Genomic DNA, 26,466 nt, shown 5'->3' on the forward strand with positions numbered 1-26,466 from the left:
AGCCCCACCCCAACCCTCACACCCTGAACCGAGACACAAAGTTTCGACGTTCCCAACAAACAAATTATCACCTCCTTCCTCCAAAAAAAAAAAAAAAAAAATCCAACTTTCCCCCCCTCTTCTATCTGTTGTTTTTTTTTTTTAAACCCAAAGCAACAAGTGTTGGTGCCTTCCCCCCCAGCACCACCCCAACACACACACACACACATTTTACCCCCCTTCTTCACACACACACTAAGAGAAGCAAAAAAAAAAAAAAAAAAAAATTCAAACGACATATTAGTTTCCGTTCAGTGCACAGTGACCGCCCAGTGTGTGACACCGGGGCTGCGATGATCGTGTCCAACGTGAGCCTCAGCGGCTGCGCGGGGGTCAACGGCGCGCTGTGCGCCGGGGAAGGGCAGCCGGGGGGCGGCTCGTACCGGACCACCCTCAGCCCGACGGGGAACCTGGTGGTGGCCGTGTGTCTGGGATTCATCGGCACTTTCGGACTTTTAAACAACGCGCTGGTGCTCGTCCTCTTCTGCCGCTACAAGATGCTGCGGTCGCCCATCAACCTGCTCCTGATTAACATTTCCATCAGCGACCTGCTGGTGTGCGTACTGGGGACGCCGTTCAGCTTCGCCGCCAGCACGCAGGGACGCTGGTTGATCGGAGAAGGAGGATGCGTGTGGTACGGCTTCGCCAACTCGCTCTTTGGTGAGTAGAAATGATCATTATTTTTTCCTGCCAAATGCATATATATATATATTTTTTTTTTTTTTGCTTTCTTTTCCTGATTTGTGCATGAGCGTGTGCCAGGTGCAGATGCGGTTCAAGCGTTGGAATAAACCCTCCCATCCTTTCCCCTCATCCGAATTTGCGTTTAAAAACGTACAATTAGAAGGATTGTTATTTATTTTTCTAATCCCGGTTTAGGATTGAAGGGTAAAGTATCGTGGATGTGCGCAAATTTAAGAAAAAAACACATATCAAAGTTATATGACCGGCCGCGCACTGCTCATCCTTCATCCACAACCCCGCACCCCACGCAAGTTTCTTCGTGTTATTTTTTTTTATCCTTGCGGTACGTGCAGATTGACATTCGATCGATAAAAGTGTGTTTTTTTTTTTATTTTTTATTATTTATTCCTCTTGTGATTTGCGCCCACCCGACACCCCCCACACCCCACGCTCCACACCTCCCTCCAAAAAAAAAAAAAAAAAAAAAAAACCCACACGGAGCTTTGCGGTGTTGCAGATCCCCGACGAGCGCAACTGTTCGCGTGGAAAAGCGTGATTTTTTTCCCCATCCACCCCCCCACCCCCCCACGGTGAGTTATATTCTAAAAAAAAAAACGTCTCTTGTCTGCATTATCTGTTATAATGATCGCGATTTTTTCCTGTAGCCCGGGTTGCATAGATGCTTAGTCATTTTATTGAAATGTCACGCTGCAGCGCTCAGCCGCGCACGGTGCGTGGAAAGCCGGGAGAGGGCGATTAGACGGCCGCTAAATGCTTGTTATCATGTAGTTGAGCGGCTGCGCCTGGGGCTGGGGGTTTGGTGGAGGTGGTGGTGGTGGTGGTGGTGGGGGGGGTGCTTTGCAGGACCGTGGGTTGTGGGGACGATCTTCGTGGGTGAAGAAGGCAGATGCATTGGGGTGAAGGGAGTGGGGTGGTGGTGGTGGTGGTGGGTGGGGGGTGCAAATGGAGGGGGGGGGTGCAAAGAAACGAGCTAGAAATAAGTCAATGACTCACCTGCAACCAGGCCAGGTAAAAAAAAAAAAAAAGAAAAATGGGGGGGAAAAAAGGTACAGATTTGGCTGTGGTGGCAGTGCAGTATCAAAGTTGTAAATACGGAGTCAACAACAATAAAAACAACCACATAACTAATTTCCCCTGAGCTCTGAATGAGTTATTTTGGTTGTATGTGTCTCGGGAGGGGAGCCTCATCTCCTCATCTGCGGAATATTGCTTTAAAGATGTTCTCTATCATCATCTCTTTTGCTTTTGTTTTAAAGTTCTTTATCAAACACGTTCTCTCGCTAAGCAGCATCTGCTTAAAAAAAAGAAAAAGGAAACAGCCCGTATAAGGACACGTCAGGTTTTGTGTCACATTTTGACTTCCTCTCCCACTGGAAGTAAAAAAACCAGGAAGTTGATTTGTTTGTTTGTTTTTCTGGCTACCGCGCAAGACCCGATAATCCATCAATGATCAGCAATTTCCTCCAGAAAAAAAATCAATCTGGATGCACGGACGGGGATTTGCACGCAGAGAAGACAAAGACGGCCTTTACTTTCATGGCTGAGATTTTATAACCCGAATGCGTCCGATGCGTCGGAGCTGTCGTGCACGTTGCGGCGGGCAGCAGTGGGCAGTGGCGTGCAGCGCGGTGGGACAAACTGCGGCTGTTCTCCCCCGAGAAGCCGCGGCTCCGGGCTCTGACAGCTAATGCATTTCTTTAAAAGTCAGGAAATCAGAGCACCAAAACAAGCACACAGATAAGAAAAATAATAATAATAGCATCGAAGAAATGTTGCCATGACGAAGGAGGGCAGGTAGGGGGTGGCTAGAGATCTGACCCCGGGGCGTCCGATATGGTTTGACGCCCTCTACCGCGGCTGCCTTGTTTAACATGTAAAACCTGACTTTAACTGGAGGTTTGAAGCCAAAACCAATAGCTGGCAGTGAAACATGCAGATTATGAGATTGTCGATATATTAACTGCGCAGTTGTTGTCAGTAAAATGAATGTGATGTATGCAAAGTGCGAGTACTCGCAGTATTTTTACGCGCGACGCCCCTAATTATGTTTTAGCGATCGTCTCTCCGTTTGCAACATTCGAGCGGCATTTCAATGCTGTCGCAGTTGAGAGAGTTTACGCTGTGTAACAACCAGCGTGCGCAACGGTGGCGCGGCGGTTAGCGCTTCCTCTTTGCTGCAAGAAGGTCCTCGGTTGGATTTCGACAGGGTGCCTTTTTTTCGTGTTTTACATGTTGGTTCTCCCGTTTCTTCCTAACTGTCCAAAAACTTGCAGCAGGTTCAACAGAGACCCTGAACTACCCAGACGTGGTAATGAGAGATTGTATGTCTGTATTTCACGTGTGAATGAGAGGGTGAATAGTTGCATGTTTATATAACTTGGGAATGAGCGTTCGTCTCTATATGCAGCCCTGTGATTGGCTGCTGAACCCCGCCTCTCGGTCAACGCCGGCCGTGATTGGCTCCTGTACCCCGCGACCCCGCGTGCGTCCTCGGACGACGTTGAGATGAAAACACTAATTCACTAATTGTCGGAGTCGAAAAAATGAAATATAATTTCGGTGGTGTTAAAAGGTCATGTCATGCGGAGGTTAACCTTTAGACTTTTAGAAGACGTCAGCGTCACCTGTCAGAATTTTTAATGAAAGCTCGACTTTAGCCGTCCGGATATAAACACCAGAATAACCTTGGTGTCCAGATGGGAGCCTGATGGGAATTTGGACTCGGGCAACCGAGCAAATACAGCGTTTTCAAAACGGCCACTATAAACAGAAACACCGACGTTTCTGCGAGAGACCGAACGATAAAATCGTCCGAATAGAATATCGGCGCGGCTCCGCTCGCCGTCGCCGCCGTCCTTGTGTTCCGGTCATTTATCACGCTTTCATTGCTTTGTTTGCGGCGACACGAGACACACGAATTAATCACGGAATTTCACGGTCAGCCTGTTGAAAACATGTCATCCGTTTCATCGCTCGGCGCTATAAAAACACGTCGATTTTTCAGACCCCCTTTTTTTCTTCCCCCTTTTTTTTAAACACGGTAGAAAAATATCATTCGACGGAATAACACCCCGAGCTCTCCGGAAAAAAAAGGTCTACTTCCATGTTCCTTTACAAAGGAGAGCCGGCCGCGGGCTCACAATCCGCAGCTACAGGTTTCCTCCGATGGAGTTTTTGCGAAAGAGCCCGTGAATCTCTCACCATCACTTCGCTGTGTCTCATCTCCACCTCCCTTTAACTGGAACAGCTTGTCGTAGCCGCCCACAATCACTCAAGGCAAACATCGCGGCCTTTGATACCCAATCCGACTCCGGATTCCGGGGCCTCTGTCTTTCTCCTGAGAAGGATTATCATCTGCTCAGGAATCCAATTAAGCCACCAGAAGGAGACAAAAAAAACATGCAACTTTCTATTTGATCACGGCGGAGGAAGCCAGATGAAGGAGCCGGAGGCGTGTAAGAACACATAACACTCGGCGAGTCGAGTCCTGGAGGATCGACTCCCCCCCTCGTCCCCCCATCCCCGGTTTCGTCGCCGTCGCTCCGCTCGATAGGCGGTTGAAATTTTCACACGGTGTGCTCAACTTGACTAAATTGAATTTGCCTTTGCTTAAGAGTCTCTTCAATTCGTCAAACTTTTTAAATTGAAAACAGACTTTTCGAGCACTACTTCCACATCCTCTGGGATAAGTTGGCAATTTCCAAAACAGGATTACTTCATTTCAGTCATATCGCGGGGAATAAAGCGAGCCGCCGATGTTTCTTGGTACCCGGACGCGTCCTGATTGTAACCGCGGTCCCGCTAACTCAAGTGTTATGCTGAGATTATGCTCCGTCTGAAGATGTGTAACACTGACATCCGCATGGAGCCAATTTATTAAAACCTGACAGGATTTTGGCCTCGCCGAGTGAAAACAGAGCGGGTAGGGAGACGCTGCGAGAGTGTGTGTGAAAGAGAGATGGCTCGCAGACATCATTAGAGCCTCCATTGGTTATGGATGAGCTACTCCTCGATGGGCTCATGAAAACAGAGCGAAAGAAAGAATGAAGGAGGGTCAAAGACGGGAAAAGTGAAATCGATTGTTTGGATGAAGAATACGGGGCGCCGCTTTGACAAAGTGGCCGTGTCCGTCTCCACCAGAGGCCCGTGAAGTTCCTCCGAATGATCGATGTTCGCCAAAATCAAATCTTTCAAGAAGGCATCAGTGTCACCGACAAAAGCCATTGTTCCCTCAGTGTTAGGACATCGTATCCTCGCACAAATCACCGCGACGACGTTCTCCGCTCGCGGTCTTTCGCTTTTGAGCGCAACAGAGAGAAATACGCGATGGTAAAATGACTTGAAATGCGTCATCACATTGAACTCTTCCGCGTGGAGAGAGTTCTTCCGCTGTGATTTAAGTCCGATGCCCATTAAAGTGCAAAGCAAGTACTGAGACGTCTCACTTGTTTCTAAAAAATACCAAGTACTGGCGTCGCAACTTTTTTTTTTTTTTTTTTTTGTGGATTGATACACATAAAATGACAGGGAAATCGGAAAAGATTTTTTTTCTTTTTTTTGGAAAACACAATGTAGATACCTCCGGTATTGAATCCACGAGTTTCTCAATATTTATGTATTCCTAAAGAGCCGCATGATGTGCAAACCGAGTGCTTTAAAACAAGCACGGTGCTGCAGTGGTCAGCGCTTCGGTCTCACGGCGAGAAGGTTCGCTGTATGCGGGTTTGCCGTAGGTCTTGTTTACTCGCCGCCGTCCAAAAACACGGCGCGTGAATAGTCGTGCGTCTCTACATGCAGCCCTGCGCTCGACTGCTCCTCTGACTCGTCCGATGACAGTCGGGATGGGATAAGCGGTATCAATAATCAGCGGACGAATGAATAAATGTCTTATTTCCTTAAAAATTCCCCATAGCTGGAGCCCAACAGAATTGCTGAGGCGAATGTGCGACGGTGTCTTTCGGTTTATTTTTGGACAGACCTCTTGATAGAGTTGTCTAGACCGAGGGCCATTCAGAACAACACGGTGCCAGACATTGCAAATCCTCCATTTGCCTGAATGGATGACATATCGAGAGATCTGCAGGATTTCTTGCATGTGTCCTTAAACCAAATACCGTACGGGGTTACAGCAAACAGATTATTTCGCATCGTCGTTGTAGATCTTTTAAAGTGTAAATATATTCCAATATATAGATAGATATACACACGACACAGATTGCAGAGTTTGCTTCGGGAGAGGAAGCCACCTTGTATTTATTAAATTGCTTCAATATCATAACCTGGCCTTTCTGAGGTAACTGGTTGTGATTAATGGAAACTTTGTGAATTGGAAAATGAAAGTATTGGGAGGACTGCGGACTGAAACACAGCTTGGGATTTGGCAAACTTGCTTGGATGCTAAGCCGCCACGGTTTTCCCGGTTTACAACATAGTTAGTTTTCACTTACTGTAGCTGTACAATAACAAAAGACGGGATATTTCTTGTCCACTTAGCTCCTGCTAAAGTAAAGTGCTTTTTTTACTTTCATACCCCTCGGATAATACATGATGTCTACATCTATTTAAATGGAAAAACGGTAAAATACGATACACTGTAACAGTATTTTTATTACAGTCAAAACAAAACACCTGTTGAACGCGAATTCTATCCGTGTAGCCTCTGGAAAATAACTTAAGTAATGTGGGTTGTATAATAAAGTCTTTGCGGTTTTTGAATGACTGAGCAACTGAAGATCCCTCGCCTTGACTTAATGCCAAGAGCGCAGGCTGAAGACAATCGGCGGTGACACGTGTGTGCACGAATACTCACTCACACCCCGCTCTTTTTCCCTTCTTATACAGTCTGTGTCGCCATCGGCCTCCCGGCGCCCATTTATCCGCTTCACCTCTGCTGCCCACCTCTTTGCATGTTCCTCTCCATCTCACTGAACTTTATAGTCCTCCATTATGAGGGGGAGATGCGGGAGAGGATTTCTACTCTGACTTTATTTGACGTCAGGTCTGCGTGCCCCTGCATACCGTATGCCTCCTCCTTGTGCCTCAAGTGGACTCCGCACACAGTCACTGGATTAACCTTGCACTGCTGAGCCCACTCACTGCATGTTGAAGTTAGATTGCCCTCCTGCAATGCGCACACACACACACACACACACACACACACACACAGGTGCGTGTAAACCAGAGCAGACATGAGCACAGCGGTGGGTGACCACGCACACGTCACGGGGAGAGTATATACATGTGCATCACGTAGACGCGGGCGACACCTGGCCCGAGTGATGTTAATTTGTTTGGACGATAAAAAGTGGCCACAGCTGAGAGAAAGGGAGCAGAACAATGGCGCTCTGTCATAAAGGTCAGGGGGAGTTAGCGAGCTAATGAGGCCCCGTAATAAATCCAGAATTATGGGTCTCCTAAAGCAAAGGTAAAAATATGTTGCGTGGGTGGTGGGGCTTCTAGTTTAAGTCACTCATTAGCCAGACATTTGCAGATCTGACAAAAGGTCAAAGCAAATTTTATTTTCTTCTAACAGCATGGAGAAGAATTGGGTAAAATAAAAAGAATAAAAATTAAAAAAAAAAAAGGTTAAAAAGTTTTTTAAAAGGTAAGAATAAGAAAGTTTTTTTTTTTTTTTTTTTAAATGATGGATATAACCTGTTTCATTTTCTAAAACAGAATATAAACTTTTACAGGTGTCCTGCTCCATCTCATTAAACGCTCTATAAAGAATTCCTTGACATTAAACTGTGAATCAGCTCCTCTGAGATTGGTGTTTTCACAATCATAATCATAATCAGTTTTTTGGGGAACATCATGAAATATTGTTGCTTTCAATTTGCTCAGTGTGTGTGACTGATGAAGGAAAGCTGCTAATTAACTTTCACAGTCTGAGAAACTTTCGATTTTTCTCCCCACTTTATAGATGCGATCAGCGGGCCTGTCTATCGTATGAAGGTACCATAGTTAGGATACTTGTAAATCCTAAATGTACAACTTTCTATGACGAGGACATATTGAAATAATATTACGAAATTTCAGATGTTGCATAGAATGCCATAAGTTAACAGAAGTACACAGCTGCCGTCGGGGTGTATTTTGATTTTAACCCGGATAGTCAAAGGAAGCCAACACACTGCACAGCTCACTGTCGGAGGGTAATTTGTAGCACCCTAGTGGCAAAATATTTGCAAAAAAATGATCATTTTATGGCAATTAGGCAGACACGGGCAGTTCTTTGGGGGATAATTGTGCGGATGGTGAACCGGTATGCCTTAACAGAAACCCTCCGCTGCACCCTTAGGGGGTGGCGGGTTGTTAAGCCAAAAGGCCGTCATGCACTAGCAACATTTGGAACGTGGTAATCTTGCTATGCGAGACAAAAAAAAAAGAAACGACGTAACTCGTCAGCAGCTGTCATATCAATACAGGCCTAGCTCTGCAAAATGTCAGAATGGTATGAAGAAAACAAACAAATCAGTCATTTTACCGCATGCGATCCCAGTAGGGTCATAGATTCACGCTGTGATTTTTACAACCTATGCGGCACACGGGGAGCTCCGGCATATGGCCACCCACACAATGCATCCCCAACTTTTAACAGGTTGGTATTTTAAACATCGATAAACAGAAGCGACATATGGGGGCAACGAACGTGGACGAAATAGCCAAATTTACCATCGGGCGGGCGACAGAGAAGAGTGAAGTTATTCCGTGGCCATTGAGAAAATGAGAACAACACCGTGTACGCGATGAGTTTAATATAAAACAAAAAAAAAGGGAACCTGTTGTCACAGCTGGTCGGGAATAATCGCCGTCGGTAGATCAACAAGCGGCACTATTAGGTGGTTGCAAAATTGTGTTGACAATCAATTACATCTCAGGGCTAAGCGGTTTGCTCAAAAAGCTACTTCAGCGCAATATATGGGTTCAAGAGACAACAACGGCATACTCTGCCAAAGAGTGCGGTGGCTGCAGTCAAGAGTAAGGGCCGTATTTGCATACAGAGACTTCGTCTTAAATCCCAGAGGTAAATTTGTTTACTTATGTTTATTCATTGATTGTGATGCAAAGACACGGCCTTAAAGCAGATACTAAACAGGATAAAGGCTAATGGGTCAACACCAACACAAAGCCTCGGGCTCCCGCTGCCGCGCATGTAAAATAATTTCCAAGCACATCGGCAGCAGGGCAGAGCCGTTCCGTTGAGTGGGTGTTTATTGAATGCTTAAATAGAAAAGCAAGCTGCCCCAAATCTGTGCTTTTTTTTTTTTTTTTATGTTCCACTGAATTCATTTTGTCAGGTGGAGACTCCTCAGGTGGTACCGCTGTTTTCAATTTACAACCGCGTGGATCTGCTGCACATAAAAAGACGCTTTTTGAAGATTCCCGCATCGCCTTCGCCGGAACGCTATAATGCGACATTTGTCACATCCTTCCTTTTTTTTTTTTTAGCCGGAGCGCATTTATTCGGCGCCACTCAGCTGATTGGCGCGCCGCTGCTCGAACGTGGCCAACTGTAGAGTTCCACTATATTGCCTTCAGCGATAGTAGTCCTATTTACGTTCCGGTTTCTCTCTGTGTTGATAGAAGCCGATTTCTACACCACGTGTGTGCGGGAGGTATTAATGGTTACCTTTGTGCGTGTCTTGTTTATCCCGCTGTAGGCATCGTGTCCCTTATCTCCCTGGCTGTCCTCTCCTATGAGCGCTACAGCACCATGATGGCCCCGACTGAGGCCGACTCCTCCAACTACCGCAAGATCTCCCTGGGCATCGTGCTGTCGTGGGCCTATTCTCTCATCTGGACCCTGCCGCCATTATTTGGCTGGAGCCGTTACGGCCCCGAGGGTCCCGGGACGACCTGCTCTGTCGACTGGAAGGCCAAGACGCCAAATAACGTATCTTACATCATCTGCCTGTTCGTGTTCTGCCTGGTGGTGCCGTTACTGGTAATCGTGTTCTGCTACGGGAAGCTTCTGTGCGCCATCAGACAGGTGAGGTCGCGTTCGAAAAATCGTCTTGTCGAACTTTCCGAGATCGCGCGCGCGGCTTCGGCGGGAGTTGACGTTACAGCAAGGCGGCGTGTTCGCACCTGGCCACCGCACAGAAGGAATACTTATAACATTCAAACGTGAGCTGACGAGCAACCGTTAGCTTATCGATTTTAAACAATAACACGTGATATTCTTGGCTACATTATCTTTTTCCTTGGTGCCGTTTCGAAGGTATGATGATTTGGACCTCATGATAGATCCAAATGACCAAAATCAAAGTAACATGAGGGGCCTTGTATACAAAATAGTAGAGTCTTTATATATTTATTACACAAACTCTTACTAAAGTCTCGAGGTCGGTTAATGTTCAGCCTTTAACAACATTAATCACATCTTGAATCGAGTAAACACACCGTGTCTTTGCAAGCACACACACACACACAGGTATGCAGTACTTTTCACCCTGAGAAACGTCTGTTTTTATGGCAAAGGTACTTAAGTAGATAAATAAATAAATATTACATATAAATATGAAATATATGTCCAATAAATATATATAATAAATAAAAATATATTAAATATAAATATTAATCGTAAAAGTGTGAGCTAGTGATATTACGGTTGAGGCCATTAGTATAAATAAAAAAAATGGTCTTTGCGGTGTTGTCAGTGGGACATTATTTTATGGGACACGCCACACACACACACACACACACACACATACACACACACACACACACTGAATTATTTTCTGGGTCTCCTAATAAAGCATCGCGAGTAAGCTGTGCTTTCGATGCCTCGGTGTCGAGTCGAGATTGAGCCGCCAACTGTCACGTCAATGAAGTATTAAGCAACAAATTTTGAATTTGAGTTCAAGCAGATGACTGAACATGAAGAGTGTGCACGGTGGGATTTTCCCCCTCACCCTCCAACCCCCCCATGGCAATCAGCTGTGCCACGAGGTAACCAGCTTTTTTTTTTTTTCTGTTTTTTTTTTTCACACACTGTCCTGTTCTAGAAGAATATGAGGGGAGATGGACTGAAAGGCAAAGCTCTCCATCTCTAGGGAAAGAAAATACACACACAAACACACACACACACACACACACACAGTCTCACACAGTTTGTATAAGAGATCCCGGAGCATTTCTCCAGGATTACAAGCTATATAGTCTGTGAGCATCACGCTCTCGCAGATAAACAATGGGTTGTCTGCATGTGTGTGCATACGTGCGTGCACGGGGAGGGGGTTGTTTACACAGGCAGGCTTGGATCTATTCTGATAGCGTGCACAACAACAGCCCAGTGAAGGGACATAGAAGCATCTGAGATATATATTAAAAAAAAAAAAAAAAAAGTTCATTTAAGCAATATTGCCCGCAAGATGGTGCATCACCTTTATTATTGTTTTGACAGTGATATTGTCAAAAATGAGTTCCTGAGCTCCCTTTATATTGACTATATTGACGGTAAAGCAGCCCCTCAAGTGTAATTTGATCATATGGCGGCGAGCCTTAAGAAAAAAAAAAGAAATTAAAATTGATGGTGTTTTGGAAAAAAAAAATCATTTAAAAAAATGGAACTTTCAGGGTTTCAGCAAACCATTCAAATAACCACTTATATCTCCAGACGACTGTGGGATGGAACTGATTTACCGCTCCACTCGGTGAGCCAGCCCATAATATCCAACTACATAATGTAGATGTGATCTTGCCCCGTAGCTCAAAATAGCAAATTACAATAACAATAAATAAAAGTTGTGTTTTATGACCTGGAGATTTTTCTCTGCCATTTTTCATTTTCCAATTTGATGCTGTTGTAATTAAAATATCTGTTGGGGAGGAAAAATTTACGGTACGAATTAAGTAGGAGTTAAGGGGAAAATCTGTTCTCCCGACATTTTGGCCATGGTTTCTTGGGCAGAGCTAATAAAACAAAAGTTCTTTGCTTATCTTTGCTTAGTTGTAGCAGCTTCTTCAGGGTCGTGTTCCTCCCAAAGATGCCCTGTTCACTAAATTCACGGTTCAGGTGATATGAGGCGATATCACCTGGGACGGATTAAAGTAAAACCTGTCCACTAAATGCTGAGATTAAATCCCTCATCTAATAATGTGACCCTGAGTGGAGCAGTGGAGCTGAATCAAAGATTACTTTTGGTCCGGAGCTGTGGGAAGTTACAAGAAATATCAGGGAGTTCGGATAATTAAAAAAAAAAAAAAAAAAAAATTAGAGCTTCTTCGAGTGATCCTCACTATTATTCTTCATTATGAGCGATGTATATATTTCGGTATTAAGGATCCTTTATTTCACCATTATGTGAAAACGTCCCCCTTTTTCACATCAAAAGACTCAAAAGCTGCTTTTAAGGAAATAAATGAACATGTAGACAGAAAAAGACAGCTAGACGGATACGCAGGCAGAATCTGTTTCTGCTTGCTTGCACATGCTTGTAAGTGCCTGTCAGTGTTATCTCTTTTCATTGCTCTTTCTCTGTAATAGCAAATTGAGGTGTTTATCAGAGACGGGGACAGAAGCTGAGAGGTGAATTTTGTCCCTTCAGAAGCTCTTTTCATCCAAAAACAACAAAGCTTTCGAGCTGTAACTTGATTTCAAGTCGAAAAGGCAAATGTCAAATCTATACAGGCGTTTAACTACCGTAAAAGTGGTCAAATAACACGTCTCATTCTCGCAAAGATGGTGACTTAGCTGCGATGCAAGCACCGGCCTGCCAATCACGACCGATTTAAGGTTCAGCGTCTCGACGCGTGGACTTGTCGGAGCAGTACGACAAAGATAGAGCTGCTAATTGCTACTTGCGCTAATCTGACATGTAGAAGATTTTGTAAAAGTGGGAGGCTAGTTTTCCAACTCGGCTAATGGTGATTTTCGATACTGTCCGTCGAGTATCTATCAACTGCCCAGAGTTACGTTGCAACTAACTTCCCTAGTTTGCACCAGTGGGGCGTCATAGAGAGATTTCAAATCGGCCCAACTCTCGGAGGCTAAAAAAGGTTAAATAAGGGGTATTATAATTAGAGCAGTAAATGGAAAGGGTTTTTTAATATGCAATATGCTGTGATTGACGGCAGGGCACGAAAACAACCGCATCATGGCGTGACTCGATCATCGGTTCACGTTGGATCATTTGAGTCGAGATCACGTGAAACCAAAGTTGTGATTGAGACTTGGTTGACGACTCGGCCTTTACACTGGAAAAACACATGGAACCAGTGGCTGCGATAACAAACTCCCCAGTTGTAAATGGCCAAGTACTTCCTCCCAAAACCGAACTCTTTGGCCGGTTCACCAATTACTTGCTTGACACAATCGACTCTGCGACGAGAAGCCCCAAAATAGCTTTAATTTTGGTCGGACCTTGCTTTGCAGGCTGACGACAGGTTCGCTCAGCCTTTCTCCTGCTGGGTCCATAATTAGTCAGACCCTTCTGTTCACACTCGGAGGTTGAATGAAAGCCCTAATGCATTAAAACAGCAGCAGACGGGGACTTGTTGTGAAAGAAGCTAAAATGAATGTATAAAAAATAAAATGTTGATCTCAGGTGCCAAAAGCTAAAAGCAAAACCTAAATAAAGAATGTTTTTCACCGAGCTAGAAAAGTGTTAAAGGGGAAAAAAAGCAGGTGATCTGACAAAAAAAAAAAAAAAAAAACACATAACCCGTCAGAACTTATGAAAGAACACGCCACGGGTGTGCATTAAGAGCGCAGGCAGACAGGAAGCTGATTGGTTGGACACGGTGGGAACAGGAAGTGGCGATGAGGAGAAATTAATGAGAACGGGAATCAAATGAATGGGCAGGAAGTAAAGTTAGCTTAAAGCCAAGGTTAACAATTAGAGGAAGAATAGTTTTAAAACTTCAGATATTGTATCGAAAAGATAAAAATTGAGAGACTGTGATTTAATGGCCATTTGAAGTCCAAGTAAAGGAACCATAATGTTGAAAACTCATGAGTCCAAGAGGACAGGTGGACTTGCAGGATGATCTCCCTCATATTGGCTTTCTATACCAAGACTTCCACCTCCGGCTGGGATAACGTTTTATCAAAATAATCAAAATGAAATTGAAAACTATGGGGCTTCACGCTTGTATTTTACCAGCTTCTCAGTGACGCATGAGATAAGGCATTTTGTTTTATTGTAAAGCGGTCATCTAATCAGGGATGATTTGTTCTTCATCTATTGCACCATGTGCCGAGAGTAAATACAGTCAAACCGGAACACGATCTGCTGGACATTGGCGATGACCTCATTTTGAAAAAATAGCAAGCATTTAGCATTGCATTTTTGGGGAAAATATATTTTTGATATCTGCACATTTTGGTATATAAGCCAAGTCTTGAGAGCATGCGTTAGGCCGGTATCTTCCGATCACATCGGCAAGCTATTGATCATGGAAACATTCGGTGCGGTTGGGAGGAGCGGGCGTCCCTGCGATCGGATGGTTCGATTCCCGGCTGTGCGTGTCGAAGTGACCCCGGCCCCAAAGTTGCTCCCGACGGATCTGGTTAGCGCCTTCCGTGGCAGCTCTGCCGCCATCTGTGTGTGAGCGTATGCTCGACTGGGTGAATGTTATGAAGTGCAAAGTGCTGTGAAAGCGCGAAAGATGTGAAGGCATTATATAAGTGGAGAGCATTTACCATTCGGGGTAATTGTATCACAAATTTAGCAGCTGTAAACAATTTGCTTTGAGTCGCATCGTATAATACTTTGCTGAAAACAATATAAATGTGGTACATTGTCAGCGTAAACACAATTAACATAAAACGAACTTAATTTGTACTCTGTCTCTCCACTTTAGCATTTTAATCCATTCCCAGAGTGATGGTGGCCACCGGAGTTGTCAGCATGTTCACTGGACCAGTTTTGGTTTCAGTATCTCGCTCAAAAACACTTAAACATGGTGTCTGGTGCGCTCGGGGACTGAACCGGTCATTGCTATCGCGCGGCCGCTCAAACCGCTCAGCCGCTCAGTGCCAACTTTCATCTTCACGCCGTCAAATCTAGTCGAATCGCCATTGTTCGCGCAATCGCGCAAAGCACGCCGAATCGGCAAAAATCAGCAATCATTAGCCGGGGACCAAACTGCTCCGATTGTAAAATGTCGGCAAGGCTATTTCAATTCCTTTACCGTAGCCTTTTAACCGGCCCGAGATTGCTGACAGTGTAAATAATCAACACGTTTAATGTGATAGAAGTTCCATAATGTTCTGCTCATAGAGCACTAAACACCTGTGCCGCTACAGCCTGGATTGTTTTGGGCTGCGGTCGCTCTTCGCTCTGATTAGACAACCCGCTCTGTGCCTGAATCATCAAAAAAACCAAACACTCCCCGCAATCACTACATGTGAGTAAAGGCAAGGAAAAATGCATCGGCCGCCAGCAGAAACTATTTCTCATCCGGTGGGAACGTGATGGGGGTCGCTGAAAATTGTATCTGACTGCAGGATATAATAACTTACCTGCGAATGTACTATAAAAGTGACGAGGATACATCCCGCTGGAAATTACGCCGGTGCGATTGAATTAAGAATAATATATTGTGATCATCAATTTTCCATTTTTATTTTAATTAGCATGGATTAAACTTAATTAAGCAACATTTGCAATTGGATGCAGAATGTATTTTCTTTTGAACAAATTAAGTTTAGCTACCAGAAGATAATTAGGATGAGGTTTCTGCAAATCATCCAGATGAATCTAATGCATGGAAAAACAATTAACTTATAGAATATGTTTCCCCTGTAACATCTTTTGACTCATCGCGGGGCTGCAGGAAAATATCACATTTTTTAATAATGATTTTAAATTTTTTTTTTTTTTTTCACTGGGGTCACATCATGAATTTTGTATGGGGAACTTAATAAAGAAAAAAATGGGAGGTATTGTTTTGTAAAGGGTAGGATATTTTATCCACCTTTGGGTGTGTTTGAGGATCAAAAATCAAGATAACAATCCTGAAATTAGATCCATATCAATTTGACGGGATATAAAAGTAACCGGTGGCTTTGTTGCCAAAACACAGGAACAATAAGAGCTCGAGACGTCAATGCCGGGCTGATTAAAGATTCATCCAAATCCAATTCTTCAAAGATTATTAAATTCTCTGTTTGAAAGATTCTTTGCCTTCAAGGTTTTTTCAGGGTGCGCACAAAATAACGGAACAGAGAAGAAAACAAACAAGAAAATAACGCAAACACACGATACATCAAGGGGTCTCTGGTTAGATAACTAGTGGCTCATCTCTCTGTCTCAACATCTTAACCTCTGGTTTGAATACATAACCGTGACTCATGTGTCCTTGTGGAAATCCGGGGGATTTCTCAAGCGTCGGCGATATTTCTCGAACATATTTCTGGAAGAGAGGGCGGGCGAAGCGCAAGAGCGGGCGGGGTGTCGGTATGTGACAGTCGGGGTCAATTTTGGTCCCCATCGGATGTATTGACCTCGCGCTGGTCATATTATTTCATTTGCCAAGAGCGCTCCCTGTTCTCGTCTTAGCCCTAGTCGGTAATTTCATGACCTGCTATGAAATCATACAAAAATAGACATTGAATGTACTGGAGGGGAATTGCAATGCAAATTAGGCAGCGCAGTTTGGATAGAGAAATTGTACTTATGCCTCCACCTACTTAATTCAAAGGGGAAAAACAAAGGTCCAATGAAGACGTGTTTTCCAGAGAGAGGCGGTGACTGCACTGCACCGCAACCAAAACAGCCATTGTGGAAACCAATGAGGGAATATCCAATTTCATTAAGCTTGCAATTGTATCAGTTAGTTAGCAGAAAAGAAATTAGCAAATAATTGCTCATCAATTCAGTCAGACATATCATACATGGCTGGGCCCGGCATTTTCGGGGGTTGTTTTCGTGCGTCTTTCCCATTGGGTTTTGGCCATTTCTTTGCCGCGGACGATTGAAATAACTGTCCTTTGATCACTGATACGAGGAAAGACGCACAAACAGGCAACATTTGATAATAAAGCAAGAAATCGATGGTTGTTGTTGATACACACCACAAAACCAGAAACACCCCCTCAGGATAAATGGTGAATATTCTCAAGCTGTAATGTAATGCATTGAGAATCTCTGACCTTTGCCTCAAAGAGGGAGGTTAAAGTGAACTTGGACCACCAAATTTTAATTGGTTCATCCTTGAATCCAAGAGTACGCTTGAACTAAAAGTTCTGTCAGGATCTTTCTGACACATCATTTTCAGCAAGGCAGACACGAGGTCAGCGTGACATTAACATTTGACCGCTACAATTGAATCAGTCTATCTTAGAAATGAGAGATTTTATTCGGTGAAGGGAGTAAGAAGAACAAAATATTAAGTTACCGTATTTTCTCGGCCGATGCTAAGCCTGCAGAGCGGGCGTCCCTCCAAATTGGAAGGTTGGCGGTTCAATTCCCTTATTTCACTTTTATCTAGAAGTTAAAGAGGCGCTTTAGGTCTTTACGACATTATCCGAACGATAGTAAGACTCACATACGGAGATGGTTCGGTAATGAACGGGGGAGGAATCGGGAAGATATTGGTCGAAGGAACCGGCCAGGCAGGAGGTCTGGAGGAACACCAAAGAGATTTATGGATGTAGTGAAAGGAGATGTGAAGTTAGTTGGTGTGAAAGAAGTGGATAAGGGAGAATAGGATTAGATGGAATTGGTTGATTCACTTTGGCAACCCCTGAAGGGAAAAGCTGAAAGTAAAAGAAGAAGTAAGTCTTACATCCAAACAAAAACAACCCACCGTGTACTTTCTTCCTTCATTTGGAATTAAGTCGTTGAAGCAGCGAGTTACTGAGTAATTACATTATTCAAGGTGGAGTCTCAGACCCCTGCTATTTCGGTGAATTTACAATCATCGCAGTCATGACTGGATAAACTCTGGGTCTGCATGGTGCAGCGGAATTTGGGCGGAACAATCATGTGAGGTTTTTTTTCAGGTTCCCCCAAAAAAAAACAGCCTTTGGAGAATGAGGAAGAAAAAAAAAAAAAATCAGATTGTTGTGATATCAACAGATCAGGCTAAGGGAAGAATGGGGAACGTCTAATGAACAGGAAGAAAGACATCGAAGAGGGGATTTTCTTTATTTGGACGAATAAAAGAAAGTGAGAACGCGCAGGCAAAACCGATTAGACTGACTGAACTAAATACGTAACAAACAAAATCCAACTAATGAGCTGAGGGAGACCTAAACTTGGAAAGACGAATAAAGGTCATGTAATGACACAGGACGAGAAGCGGCTAAAACAGGAAGTACATCTGAAAGATGCTACGTCGCGGATCATGCTATCAAAATGAAACATCCGTCACCAGGGCGCAAGACAAACCCAAAATAAGAAAACAAACTCCCTTTGACAACAGATCATGATTTCAACAATTACCTGTCATCCGAAACGATGTGATCTAAACGCCAAAAAAGCCAAAATGAGAACAACGATGACGATACAATCGTGATACTTTTCCGCAGCCCCGGGCGATCTATGCGTTGTTAGAATTTGAGTCCAGACGGCGGCGGCCGCCTCCGAGGTGCGTCCTGCATGACGGCCATCTTTCAACGGAAAGATGGACTCTGCGGAAGTTTCTGAATTTTTAATATTCCCGAGAATACATCAGTCCATTACAACCCACGTCTTTTTTTTTTTTTTCCCGAATAGGAGAGAGGCGTCTCGCTGCAGAGCCACCGCGAGGCTTTAATACAGATTTTGATTGAAAAAGGGAGAAACGGTTGACTCTGTGTCAGCGTTCATCTTGCAAACTCATGACAGGCTTTAAAACACGGGTGAATTTTTTGGACCCACGGAATGCTAAATTGTAATAATCCCCAGAAGAAATATCCATATCATCATCAGAGCCAATATAGTGTCCGACAGAACTTATGAATTATTTAGTAACGGGTTCTAAAAGAAGGTATCTGGAAAGATAATGACAATGAATTGAAATAAATAAAAAGCCCCCGGAGCTGTACATAATTCCAAATACTTTCCATAAGCTGTGTGAGTCGAAGTTTTCCGCGAGGAGATTTTCAAGATGTGAAAAAGACAAATTCTAACTGCAGACATCCTCTGGTGTGAAGATGTGCAAACTCCAAGGGGTCCGGTCTAGTGTCAAATATCACTTTGTACAATAAAAGTTCTGCGATCAGTGTCCAGCACCCAGAATAAAACAACTTTATCATATGTATCTGGAAAAAAAGACAGATTTTCATGTAAATACATATGAACAAAAGAGGTTAATGGGCAAAAATAGAATGATTAGACTCATTTTAGAGGGAATTTTCATGAGGGTGTGAGTTAATCCGATAACCCGACAGGAGATTTATTGTAGCCTTGACAGAACAGAGAAATATTATATCAAGTGCAATTTCAGCTATTTGTGTCGTCTGAAGGACCGTAATCTGGGCCGACAATGCTCGGTCTCGGCCTTTTCGACCCACGATTGGCCCTTCAGACGAGTTAAACACCACTTTATCATCATTGCAACCCTTTTTACACGTTAGTCCTTCACCTCTTCACAAAAGCTGACAAGGATCTGTTCGTTTAGAAATATATTTACTTTTCTGTATTTCAACACTCATAGACACTTCATTCACTTTCCAGCCGATTATTTTTTCAAAACCACTTCCGAAGAAAAAAAAAAAAAAACAACAAAAAAACAACAAAATACAAAAAAAAAAACCTTGAGGCAAAGAAAAACAAAAACCAAAACCTGAACTCCCAAGCAAATTAATCAACCCACACGGCAAAAAAGAAACAAAAAAAACAAATTAGTGGGAAAATAATATTTGGTTACTGGACAAAACGATAAAGAGGAATAGTTTTTGTCTTTACATGATGTGTGAATGAGAGGGTGAATAAATGTCTTAATGTGAATTATTAATGATTATATGTCCGCATTTGATGTGTGAATGACAGGGTGATTGGTTGAGTCTTTTCTTTGGATATTTCCAATCCATATTGAATTAAGGAACTCCTTATTGTTTCCTTTTATTTAATCCACTATGGATGCTTACATCCAAAATAATGTCAGTACATTGATATGATCATCAATGATTTTAACGTTGAAATAAAATGCCCCAAAAATGGAGATATTTAAAATGCAATTTTCATTTTTTTTCAATTTACATGATACCTAAAAAATTAATGAGAAATGTTTCCCGCTAGCCAAAATAATTGCCCACCCCTGCGATTATCGCAATGAATCACCATTGCGATAATTGCGCCTCTCTTGTCCCGTGCACCGTGCCAGGTCTCCGCAAGGATCCACAGTAGCGAGAAGACATCAGTGGGCAGAGTGTGTGAAATGAGAGGATGATGTGAAATGCGTCCGGAAGTCTGTATCACCTGCGCGGCGGAGTCGCGACTCATGTGAGCAAGAAAAACAGATTTACTTTTACTTTATTTGCAGAAGCACGAAACAAAAGGCTTTTAAAAAGCCCCTCGGCCAGTAGGGGGAAGGTTTACGGTACGTGTAAGGCCAGCCTCGCCCTGGTTGTCTCAAAACATTTGTCAGTTTTACACGTCCCGGGGTTGCGGAAAAGTCTGACTCCTGGGTCGGTGATCGGGCACGGCGAAATATAAACAACCGCCGATATCAAGGGCCTTATGTTCCTCACCGAAGCGCCGGAATCGGAGAGGTAGCTAGAAAAATCAGACGCGGCCGTGAAAACGCGTATCGGCTTAGTTCCCGTGAAAACTGCATTTTGAGCTCGTCGGGGAAACGTCTGGCTCGCTAGAAGGCACGGGGACCGCTTCTTCTTTTTAACGGAAGCTACAAGTCAAAAAACACATTTTGACTATCAGATTGCTTTGAGATAAAGCTCTCGCTCCGCCTGTATGTGGGCTGCGAGCACATTGTCCTCGCTCATTGTGTTTCCGTTTGCGATTTCGCCCTTTTTCTGTTCGTCTCCCTTTCCATTTTAGAGTGCTCCAATCCAACTTTTTGTCTGCCGCCAGTCTCAGCTGTTATGCTACCTGTGCGCTTTCGTCCTCCTTCCTCTTCACATCTAAATTGGTTGTCCCTCTTTACGGCTTGCATTTCTGAAAATAAGCGCCTGCACACACACACACGTACACACATACACACTCACCTACATTCTCTCCTTTTTGTGCACGCTGTCCATATTACCTAAACTTGTCTTATTCTCATTCCATCTCTCTATCCAAGCTCTCCATATGGTCTCTCCACACACTCACTCTCTTCACCCTGCCATTATCATCCATCTTCCTCACCACGGTTGTCTCTGTTGCTATTATCACTCCCATCCCATCTCCGGCCCTCATCTCTCCTCCGGAATCCCGACTGAAACGTGCTGATTTTTTTAAGAATCACGCCACAGATGTCGACGGCTGATGTAGCTGGCGACTCGTGAAGGAACCGCATCGGCCCGAGCGTGACCGTTATTCTTTTTTTTTTTTTTTTTCTATTTGCGTTTGCCGTAACTGCAAACAACAGATAATACTCTCTGCATCCCAGCTGCCTGCGGCAACCTGTTGCAACAGACACACGGATGGATGGAAACATAATGGATGGATGGATGCATACATGAAAAGATTTCAGATTAGCAGCGCTATTTGCTTTTACAAGTAGACAGCGCAATAAATACAAGGGAATTTAACCCTCTTATTATGTTAAGGGTCAATTTGACCCATTTCACCCATTGACCCAATGGGGAGGGTCAAAGATATTATTTCATATTCATATTATTTTGATAGCAGTTTGAATTTGCACGGTAGTTTACCTTTGATTATTCCTTCATTGCAATTGGAAAGGCATATAGCATCCATTTTTTATTTATCATTTATACTGCAGAGCACCCGGTAGCTATCACAACTGATAGCAAAAAATGACGTTTTTCACCTTGTGATGGAAAACAGGGTAGCTGTTGTGAGGAGGAGGAGGAGAGCCGGGATGGAAAAGCTCGACGGGTTCACCCAATATCATATTATACACCCTTTTCCATGATTAGCAATCAATAAATTTTTTTTTTTTCTTACGCTTTGGACATAAAGTCCACCGGACAATGAAACCCATAAACTCTCCCAAGGCAGAATGCTCTCTCGGTGAATATTTGTCAGTAGAAAAAAAGAAAACCCATGCTGTCCTACATCTTGCTCACTCTCCCTGTCGCCACACACACACACACACACACACACACACACACACACACACACACACTTGCGCTCGCAGACAACAGCCGAAAAACCAAGAATAGTATTTCCCAAACCTCAGTTCAAGCGCACACCTCTTGTCCGGCACACTTTCCATCAACCTAGATATATATTTTGGACAGGGGGCAGACCGCTGCCGGGAATCACTGACTCAGAACGGCGAGGGAGTCAGTAGGCCAAGGGTACGAGGCCGGAGTGATCAGTCACTACCCTAAATCAAATGGCTTTCGAAATAATGAAAGAGTTTACAAAGTCAAACGCAAATAAAAAATGGTAGGATTAAAACCCGAAAAAAAATAGGGCTTTAGTGGATCGTGATGAGCTTGATTAGATCGGAGAGTTGCAGTGACACCCAGAGGTCATCGTGTCGGATAACGCGACGATCGCTGAGAAAAAGCAAACAAATCGGAAACAGACGGTTGTTTGAAGCGTCGGTCGTATCACGCCGGGAACGGCGTTCGCCAAGCAAGAGAGTGACTCGGCCATGACGCTGTGCGCTCATCAGCATCGACATTCATTACATTCAGGGTAATAGCACATCGGGGCCGGGGTCGGTTGGGACCGGGACCAGAGAGATGCCGGTTTACGAGCGGAGGCTCTAAGATGCAGAATAAGAGGAACGCTTTCGGGGTCAGATTCACTGAAATAAGCAAAATCTTGGTACAAAGGCGATACTTTTTAATGTCAAACCTTCAATTTGCGCCGCCATCGCCTCTTGAATTGTCACATCACTCGTGTCCACAGAGGTACACTAAAGGGAACCCTGCTGGGAGGACTAATGTGCATGAATATGCCTTAATATCGGTCTCATACTATATTGTGTTGTTAACAATGCAGGAAGAATTGTTATTTCTTTAAAAAATCCGAATTTATACATTAAATTACGTCACAGTCATTTGGCAGATGCTTCGATCCAAAGCGACTTGCAATTCAGTCACCGAAGATCCGAAGCACCAGTAGTCCGAAGTCAGAAGTCGGAAGTTATAACTTATATTTTAACCAACCAGCACAACCGTTGTTGTACTAACTAGTACTAAGTGGAATGCATGCTGGGCGGATGACATATACAGGTTGCTAGTATTAACTCTGGCTCGATATGTTACATCCTGCAAAAATACCATCGTCCTGCTTTTGGGTGCAATTTCCAGTCGGAGGGAAACAACTGGACTGATGTAAGTCCACACAGCTCTCAAGGGACAAGAAGGGAGGAAAGGGGTGGCAAATTGCTTGTGGCGACACAAGACTTCCCAAGGACCCGCAGCCATGTTCTTACAACTTCTCTGCAGCTGCATTTGACGCATTCAATCAAGCTAAGCTGCCGAAAGATTTCCCGAGTGCTACTAGTTTTGAACGGTTTTCTTTCACCGGCTTACAAAATGTCCTTGGGAAACAAGTGACGCCCGCTGGAAGAAACACCCCAAGCAGGTCGTTCTCCTGCGAGGATGTCAACAACCCGCTATCGCAGAAGTAGCGGGTACCGGCATGACCGTGGAGGAAGGTGACGACGAGTAACCCGGTCAGCCTGCAAAGCGGTCTGTAAGTCGAACGATGGTTGACAAGAAGGGCTGCTTTCTTTGCTAGCATAGCAACGCAGTCGCCGCATGCACAGCGGCAACTTTTGCCGACTCTTGCCTCTTTGCGTCTTTGCTTTTCTTCATTTTGACTTTATCTTTGTCAGTTATCTTCCTCGGTCATGTCTCTCATTGGGGTTAAAATGCTTTTTTTAAAATACTTTTTTTTTTTTAAATACTTTTTTTTTTTAAATGTAAAATGATTGGGACCGAGCCCGGGTCAACCTCATGATGTCACCGCCCAGACTGCATTGCGACCGAAACAACGACGGTCTACGGGTGAAACTTTTTTGTTTTACAATTTTATACAAACTGGAATATATTTAGGGATTTTTTTATTGCTTTTCATATAGCTGGTACAAATATTGATCAAATAGGACAACAACAGCTCAGTGACTTGGAATCTGTTTAAGAGTTGTGTCAAACGGTCAGCCAACCCCTAAATCATCCACAGCCGTCAATCAGAGACGAAGAAATTCATCCTTCATTGAAAAATATTAGATATGGAAACATTTTTGGGGGGAAACCGTCAATAGATCATCGATCTTCATTGTTTGTTTTTATCACTTTGGTGAAAGGCTCTCTAAAAATGTGTTACATGAAGATCTATCAGAGAATATCGCACTTTTGTTACAAAATAGATGGTTTTCTACTTCCAACCTGTATCAGGTCCTTTTTTGTTGCGAAGAAATCGATGCACAGAATTCACACCCCTTGGCATTCAATCGGTTTGCTGTTTTTGAAAGGTAAGGGAAAATTGTCAGAGAAGTTTCAAAGCCTTTTAAGCCAATTTTTTTTCCCCTTTTTTTCATAGCTAAATAAGAAAGTGTTGATTAGATAATGTCTTCACCTCAAAGGCTGAAAGGAATGAGGAAAAGCAGACACTTAGAAATTGGGACTCAAATGAGAGTGTACTTTTTTATCTTCATAAAAGACTATTTCATTATAGATGAATACAACACGGGGAAAAAGCCTGGGAATCGAATCACTACTGCTTTTCAATGTTTAATGTGTTTGTCAAGTTACTACGTGTGTGATGTTATACATCAAGAGCTCAGTTTATAACCGCAAGAAACCAAAAAAAAAAAAAACAGCATAAAACGAATCCAACAAGCAAGTATAGATAATAAAATCATTGATGTGATTCGCTCTCAAACCATTATAATAAAACTGTGTTTACAGTTGTGCATTGCGATGCAGCAGATGGTACGTCACGCAGAACCATCTGGCAAGGATCTCCACAGAAACTGGGAATGGGTGGGCACACCCCAAAAAAAAAAAAACTTATCTTCTCTATTACGTTCACGTTTCGCATTAGTAACGTACGTAAATATTTTCCGGTTCTGAGACAACTTTTGCCATAGCACAATCCACTGGATTCAAAACCGTCTGCCTTCCAAGGCCAAAAAACTGGCCACAAAACTGGGAAATAAAAAAAAACACCAATTAGTTGTACATGTGCACATTAGTGCCAGCTCATGTAAACAATTACCGAGCTGCAAAATGTCAGAATACTGTACAAGTCTTTAATGACCTGGTATGATGCGGTTGTTTACATATATATATATATATATATATATATATATATATATATATGAGTACTCAATTCATACTCTCAATAGCAAATCTTTTCATTGCGATAATAGCCATTGTGTTCTCCTGGTTAAAGTTGACAAGGTGATGAATGTCTGAAGAAACACAGTCGTTAAACCCCCAACCCAGCGGCCACGTTCTTAATTCGAGTTTGATTTTTCCGCTCTTGTTCGGCCGAGGAGCACGCGGCGAGGCAAACATGCCCAGTTGTGTCACGGTAGATGGACTATTTGTACAGTTTTTGCAGTTCTACTTCAACACAACAACGCCGGGTTGCCGTTACTTTGTTTTCTTGGCAGTTTCTGTTTAGACGACATAGGGGTCGCCCAGGGCGGGAGTTTACTTGTCCGAGTCCTACCAAGTTCCCTGCGCGCCATCAGAATATTGATAAGGTTTCTTGATACCAAAACCATCAAAGAAGCAACTTAAAGTCCGATTCTTCTGGTAGGGGGCAAAAATATACATTATCAAACCGTCACTCATGCAACTACACATCATTATGTGTCATGTGCAGCATCCCATCAGACAGGAGAGTTGGGTTTTGGATAGGGACTTTTTTTGGGGAGCCCAAATATAAAATGTACCGCTACCGTGAAGATGGAGCTTAGACTTGTATGTTTCCTCAAACATGTTCTCTCTGGGGAAACAGGATGGCGAACCTTGTATCACACCGGAGGCACCAAATTAACCAGAACTTGCAACGAGGCAAAGGTAACGTAAAGCAGGATGAGATTTTCAAGAACCCCAAAGCGCAGGGCTGTCTTGCTCATAAAGTTTTCTTTACTTGCTCAGTTCCAAATAACTTCCTGGATACCAAGGGATCCCTAAAGCTGTAATTGTAATTCTGAGACACGCGACTATTAAAAAGTCAAGTTGCCTTTTTGTTGTTATTTGACATTACGACACCCGGCTAACGTCGGAAGCAAACACTTCCAAAAATGATGGTACCGCTGACACGAACAATCGCAGAAGTTGTTTGTCTCCGTTCATTTGATGGCATAAGTAAAGCCGCAGTTAAATTTGCCATTTGTACGAGCCACCCAAGAACACTTTAGAACCTCATTCCGAGAGCCTCCCAGCTCAACAGTTAAAGCAAGCCTAAATAACAACCCATTTCCAGTAATTGTAGAAAAGCTGTGTTATGCGATTTAATAAACGCATAGATTTTTATTCTCAATCACGCCGCTAATGGAAAAATGCATTATTCATTGAGAAGGGGTTTCATGATACAACTTGCTGAGGGAAAACATTTTTCAGTCTGGCAACTAATGGTCGTTATGTCTCATTTCCATTGATTTCAGCTCCTGTGCATGACGGGGCTGCTTAGCCACATATTTTGTACTATCACTAGCAGCACTTGGCATTGCTTTAAATAA

General features: G+C 43.5%; 1 protein-coding gene across 1 annotated transcript in view; it reads left to right on the forward strand.

Moving 5' to 3' along the window:
• Positions 1-325: 325 nt before the first annotated feature.
• LOC147219227 (vertebrate ancient opsin-like) overlaps positions 326-26,466 on the forward strand; it is a 76,158-nt gene continuing 50,017 nt past the window's right edge. The window contains exons 1-2 of the mRNA XM_086172152.1: positions 326-699; positions 9,408-9,736. Of these exons, the coding sequence (XP_086028278.1) occupies positions 333-699; positions 9,408-9,736 (696 nt within the window). The 5' untranslated portion in view covers positions 326-332. The remainder of the gene's footprint in view (positions 700-9,407; positions 9,737-26,466) is intronic.

Source organism: Fistularia commersonii, chromosome 25 (genome assembly GCF_037954325.1).
Source record: "Fistularia commersonii isolate RoL2024-O1a breed Wild chromosome 25, RoL_Fcom_v1.0, whole genome shotgun sequence".
Taxonomy (NCBI): domain Eukaryota; kingdom Metazoa; phylum Chordata; class Actinopteri; order Syngnathiformes; family Fistulariidae; genus Fistularia; species Fistularia commersonii.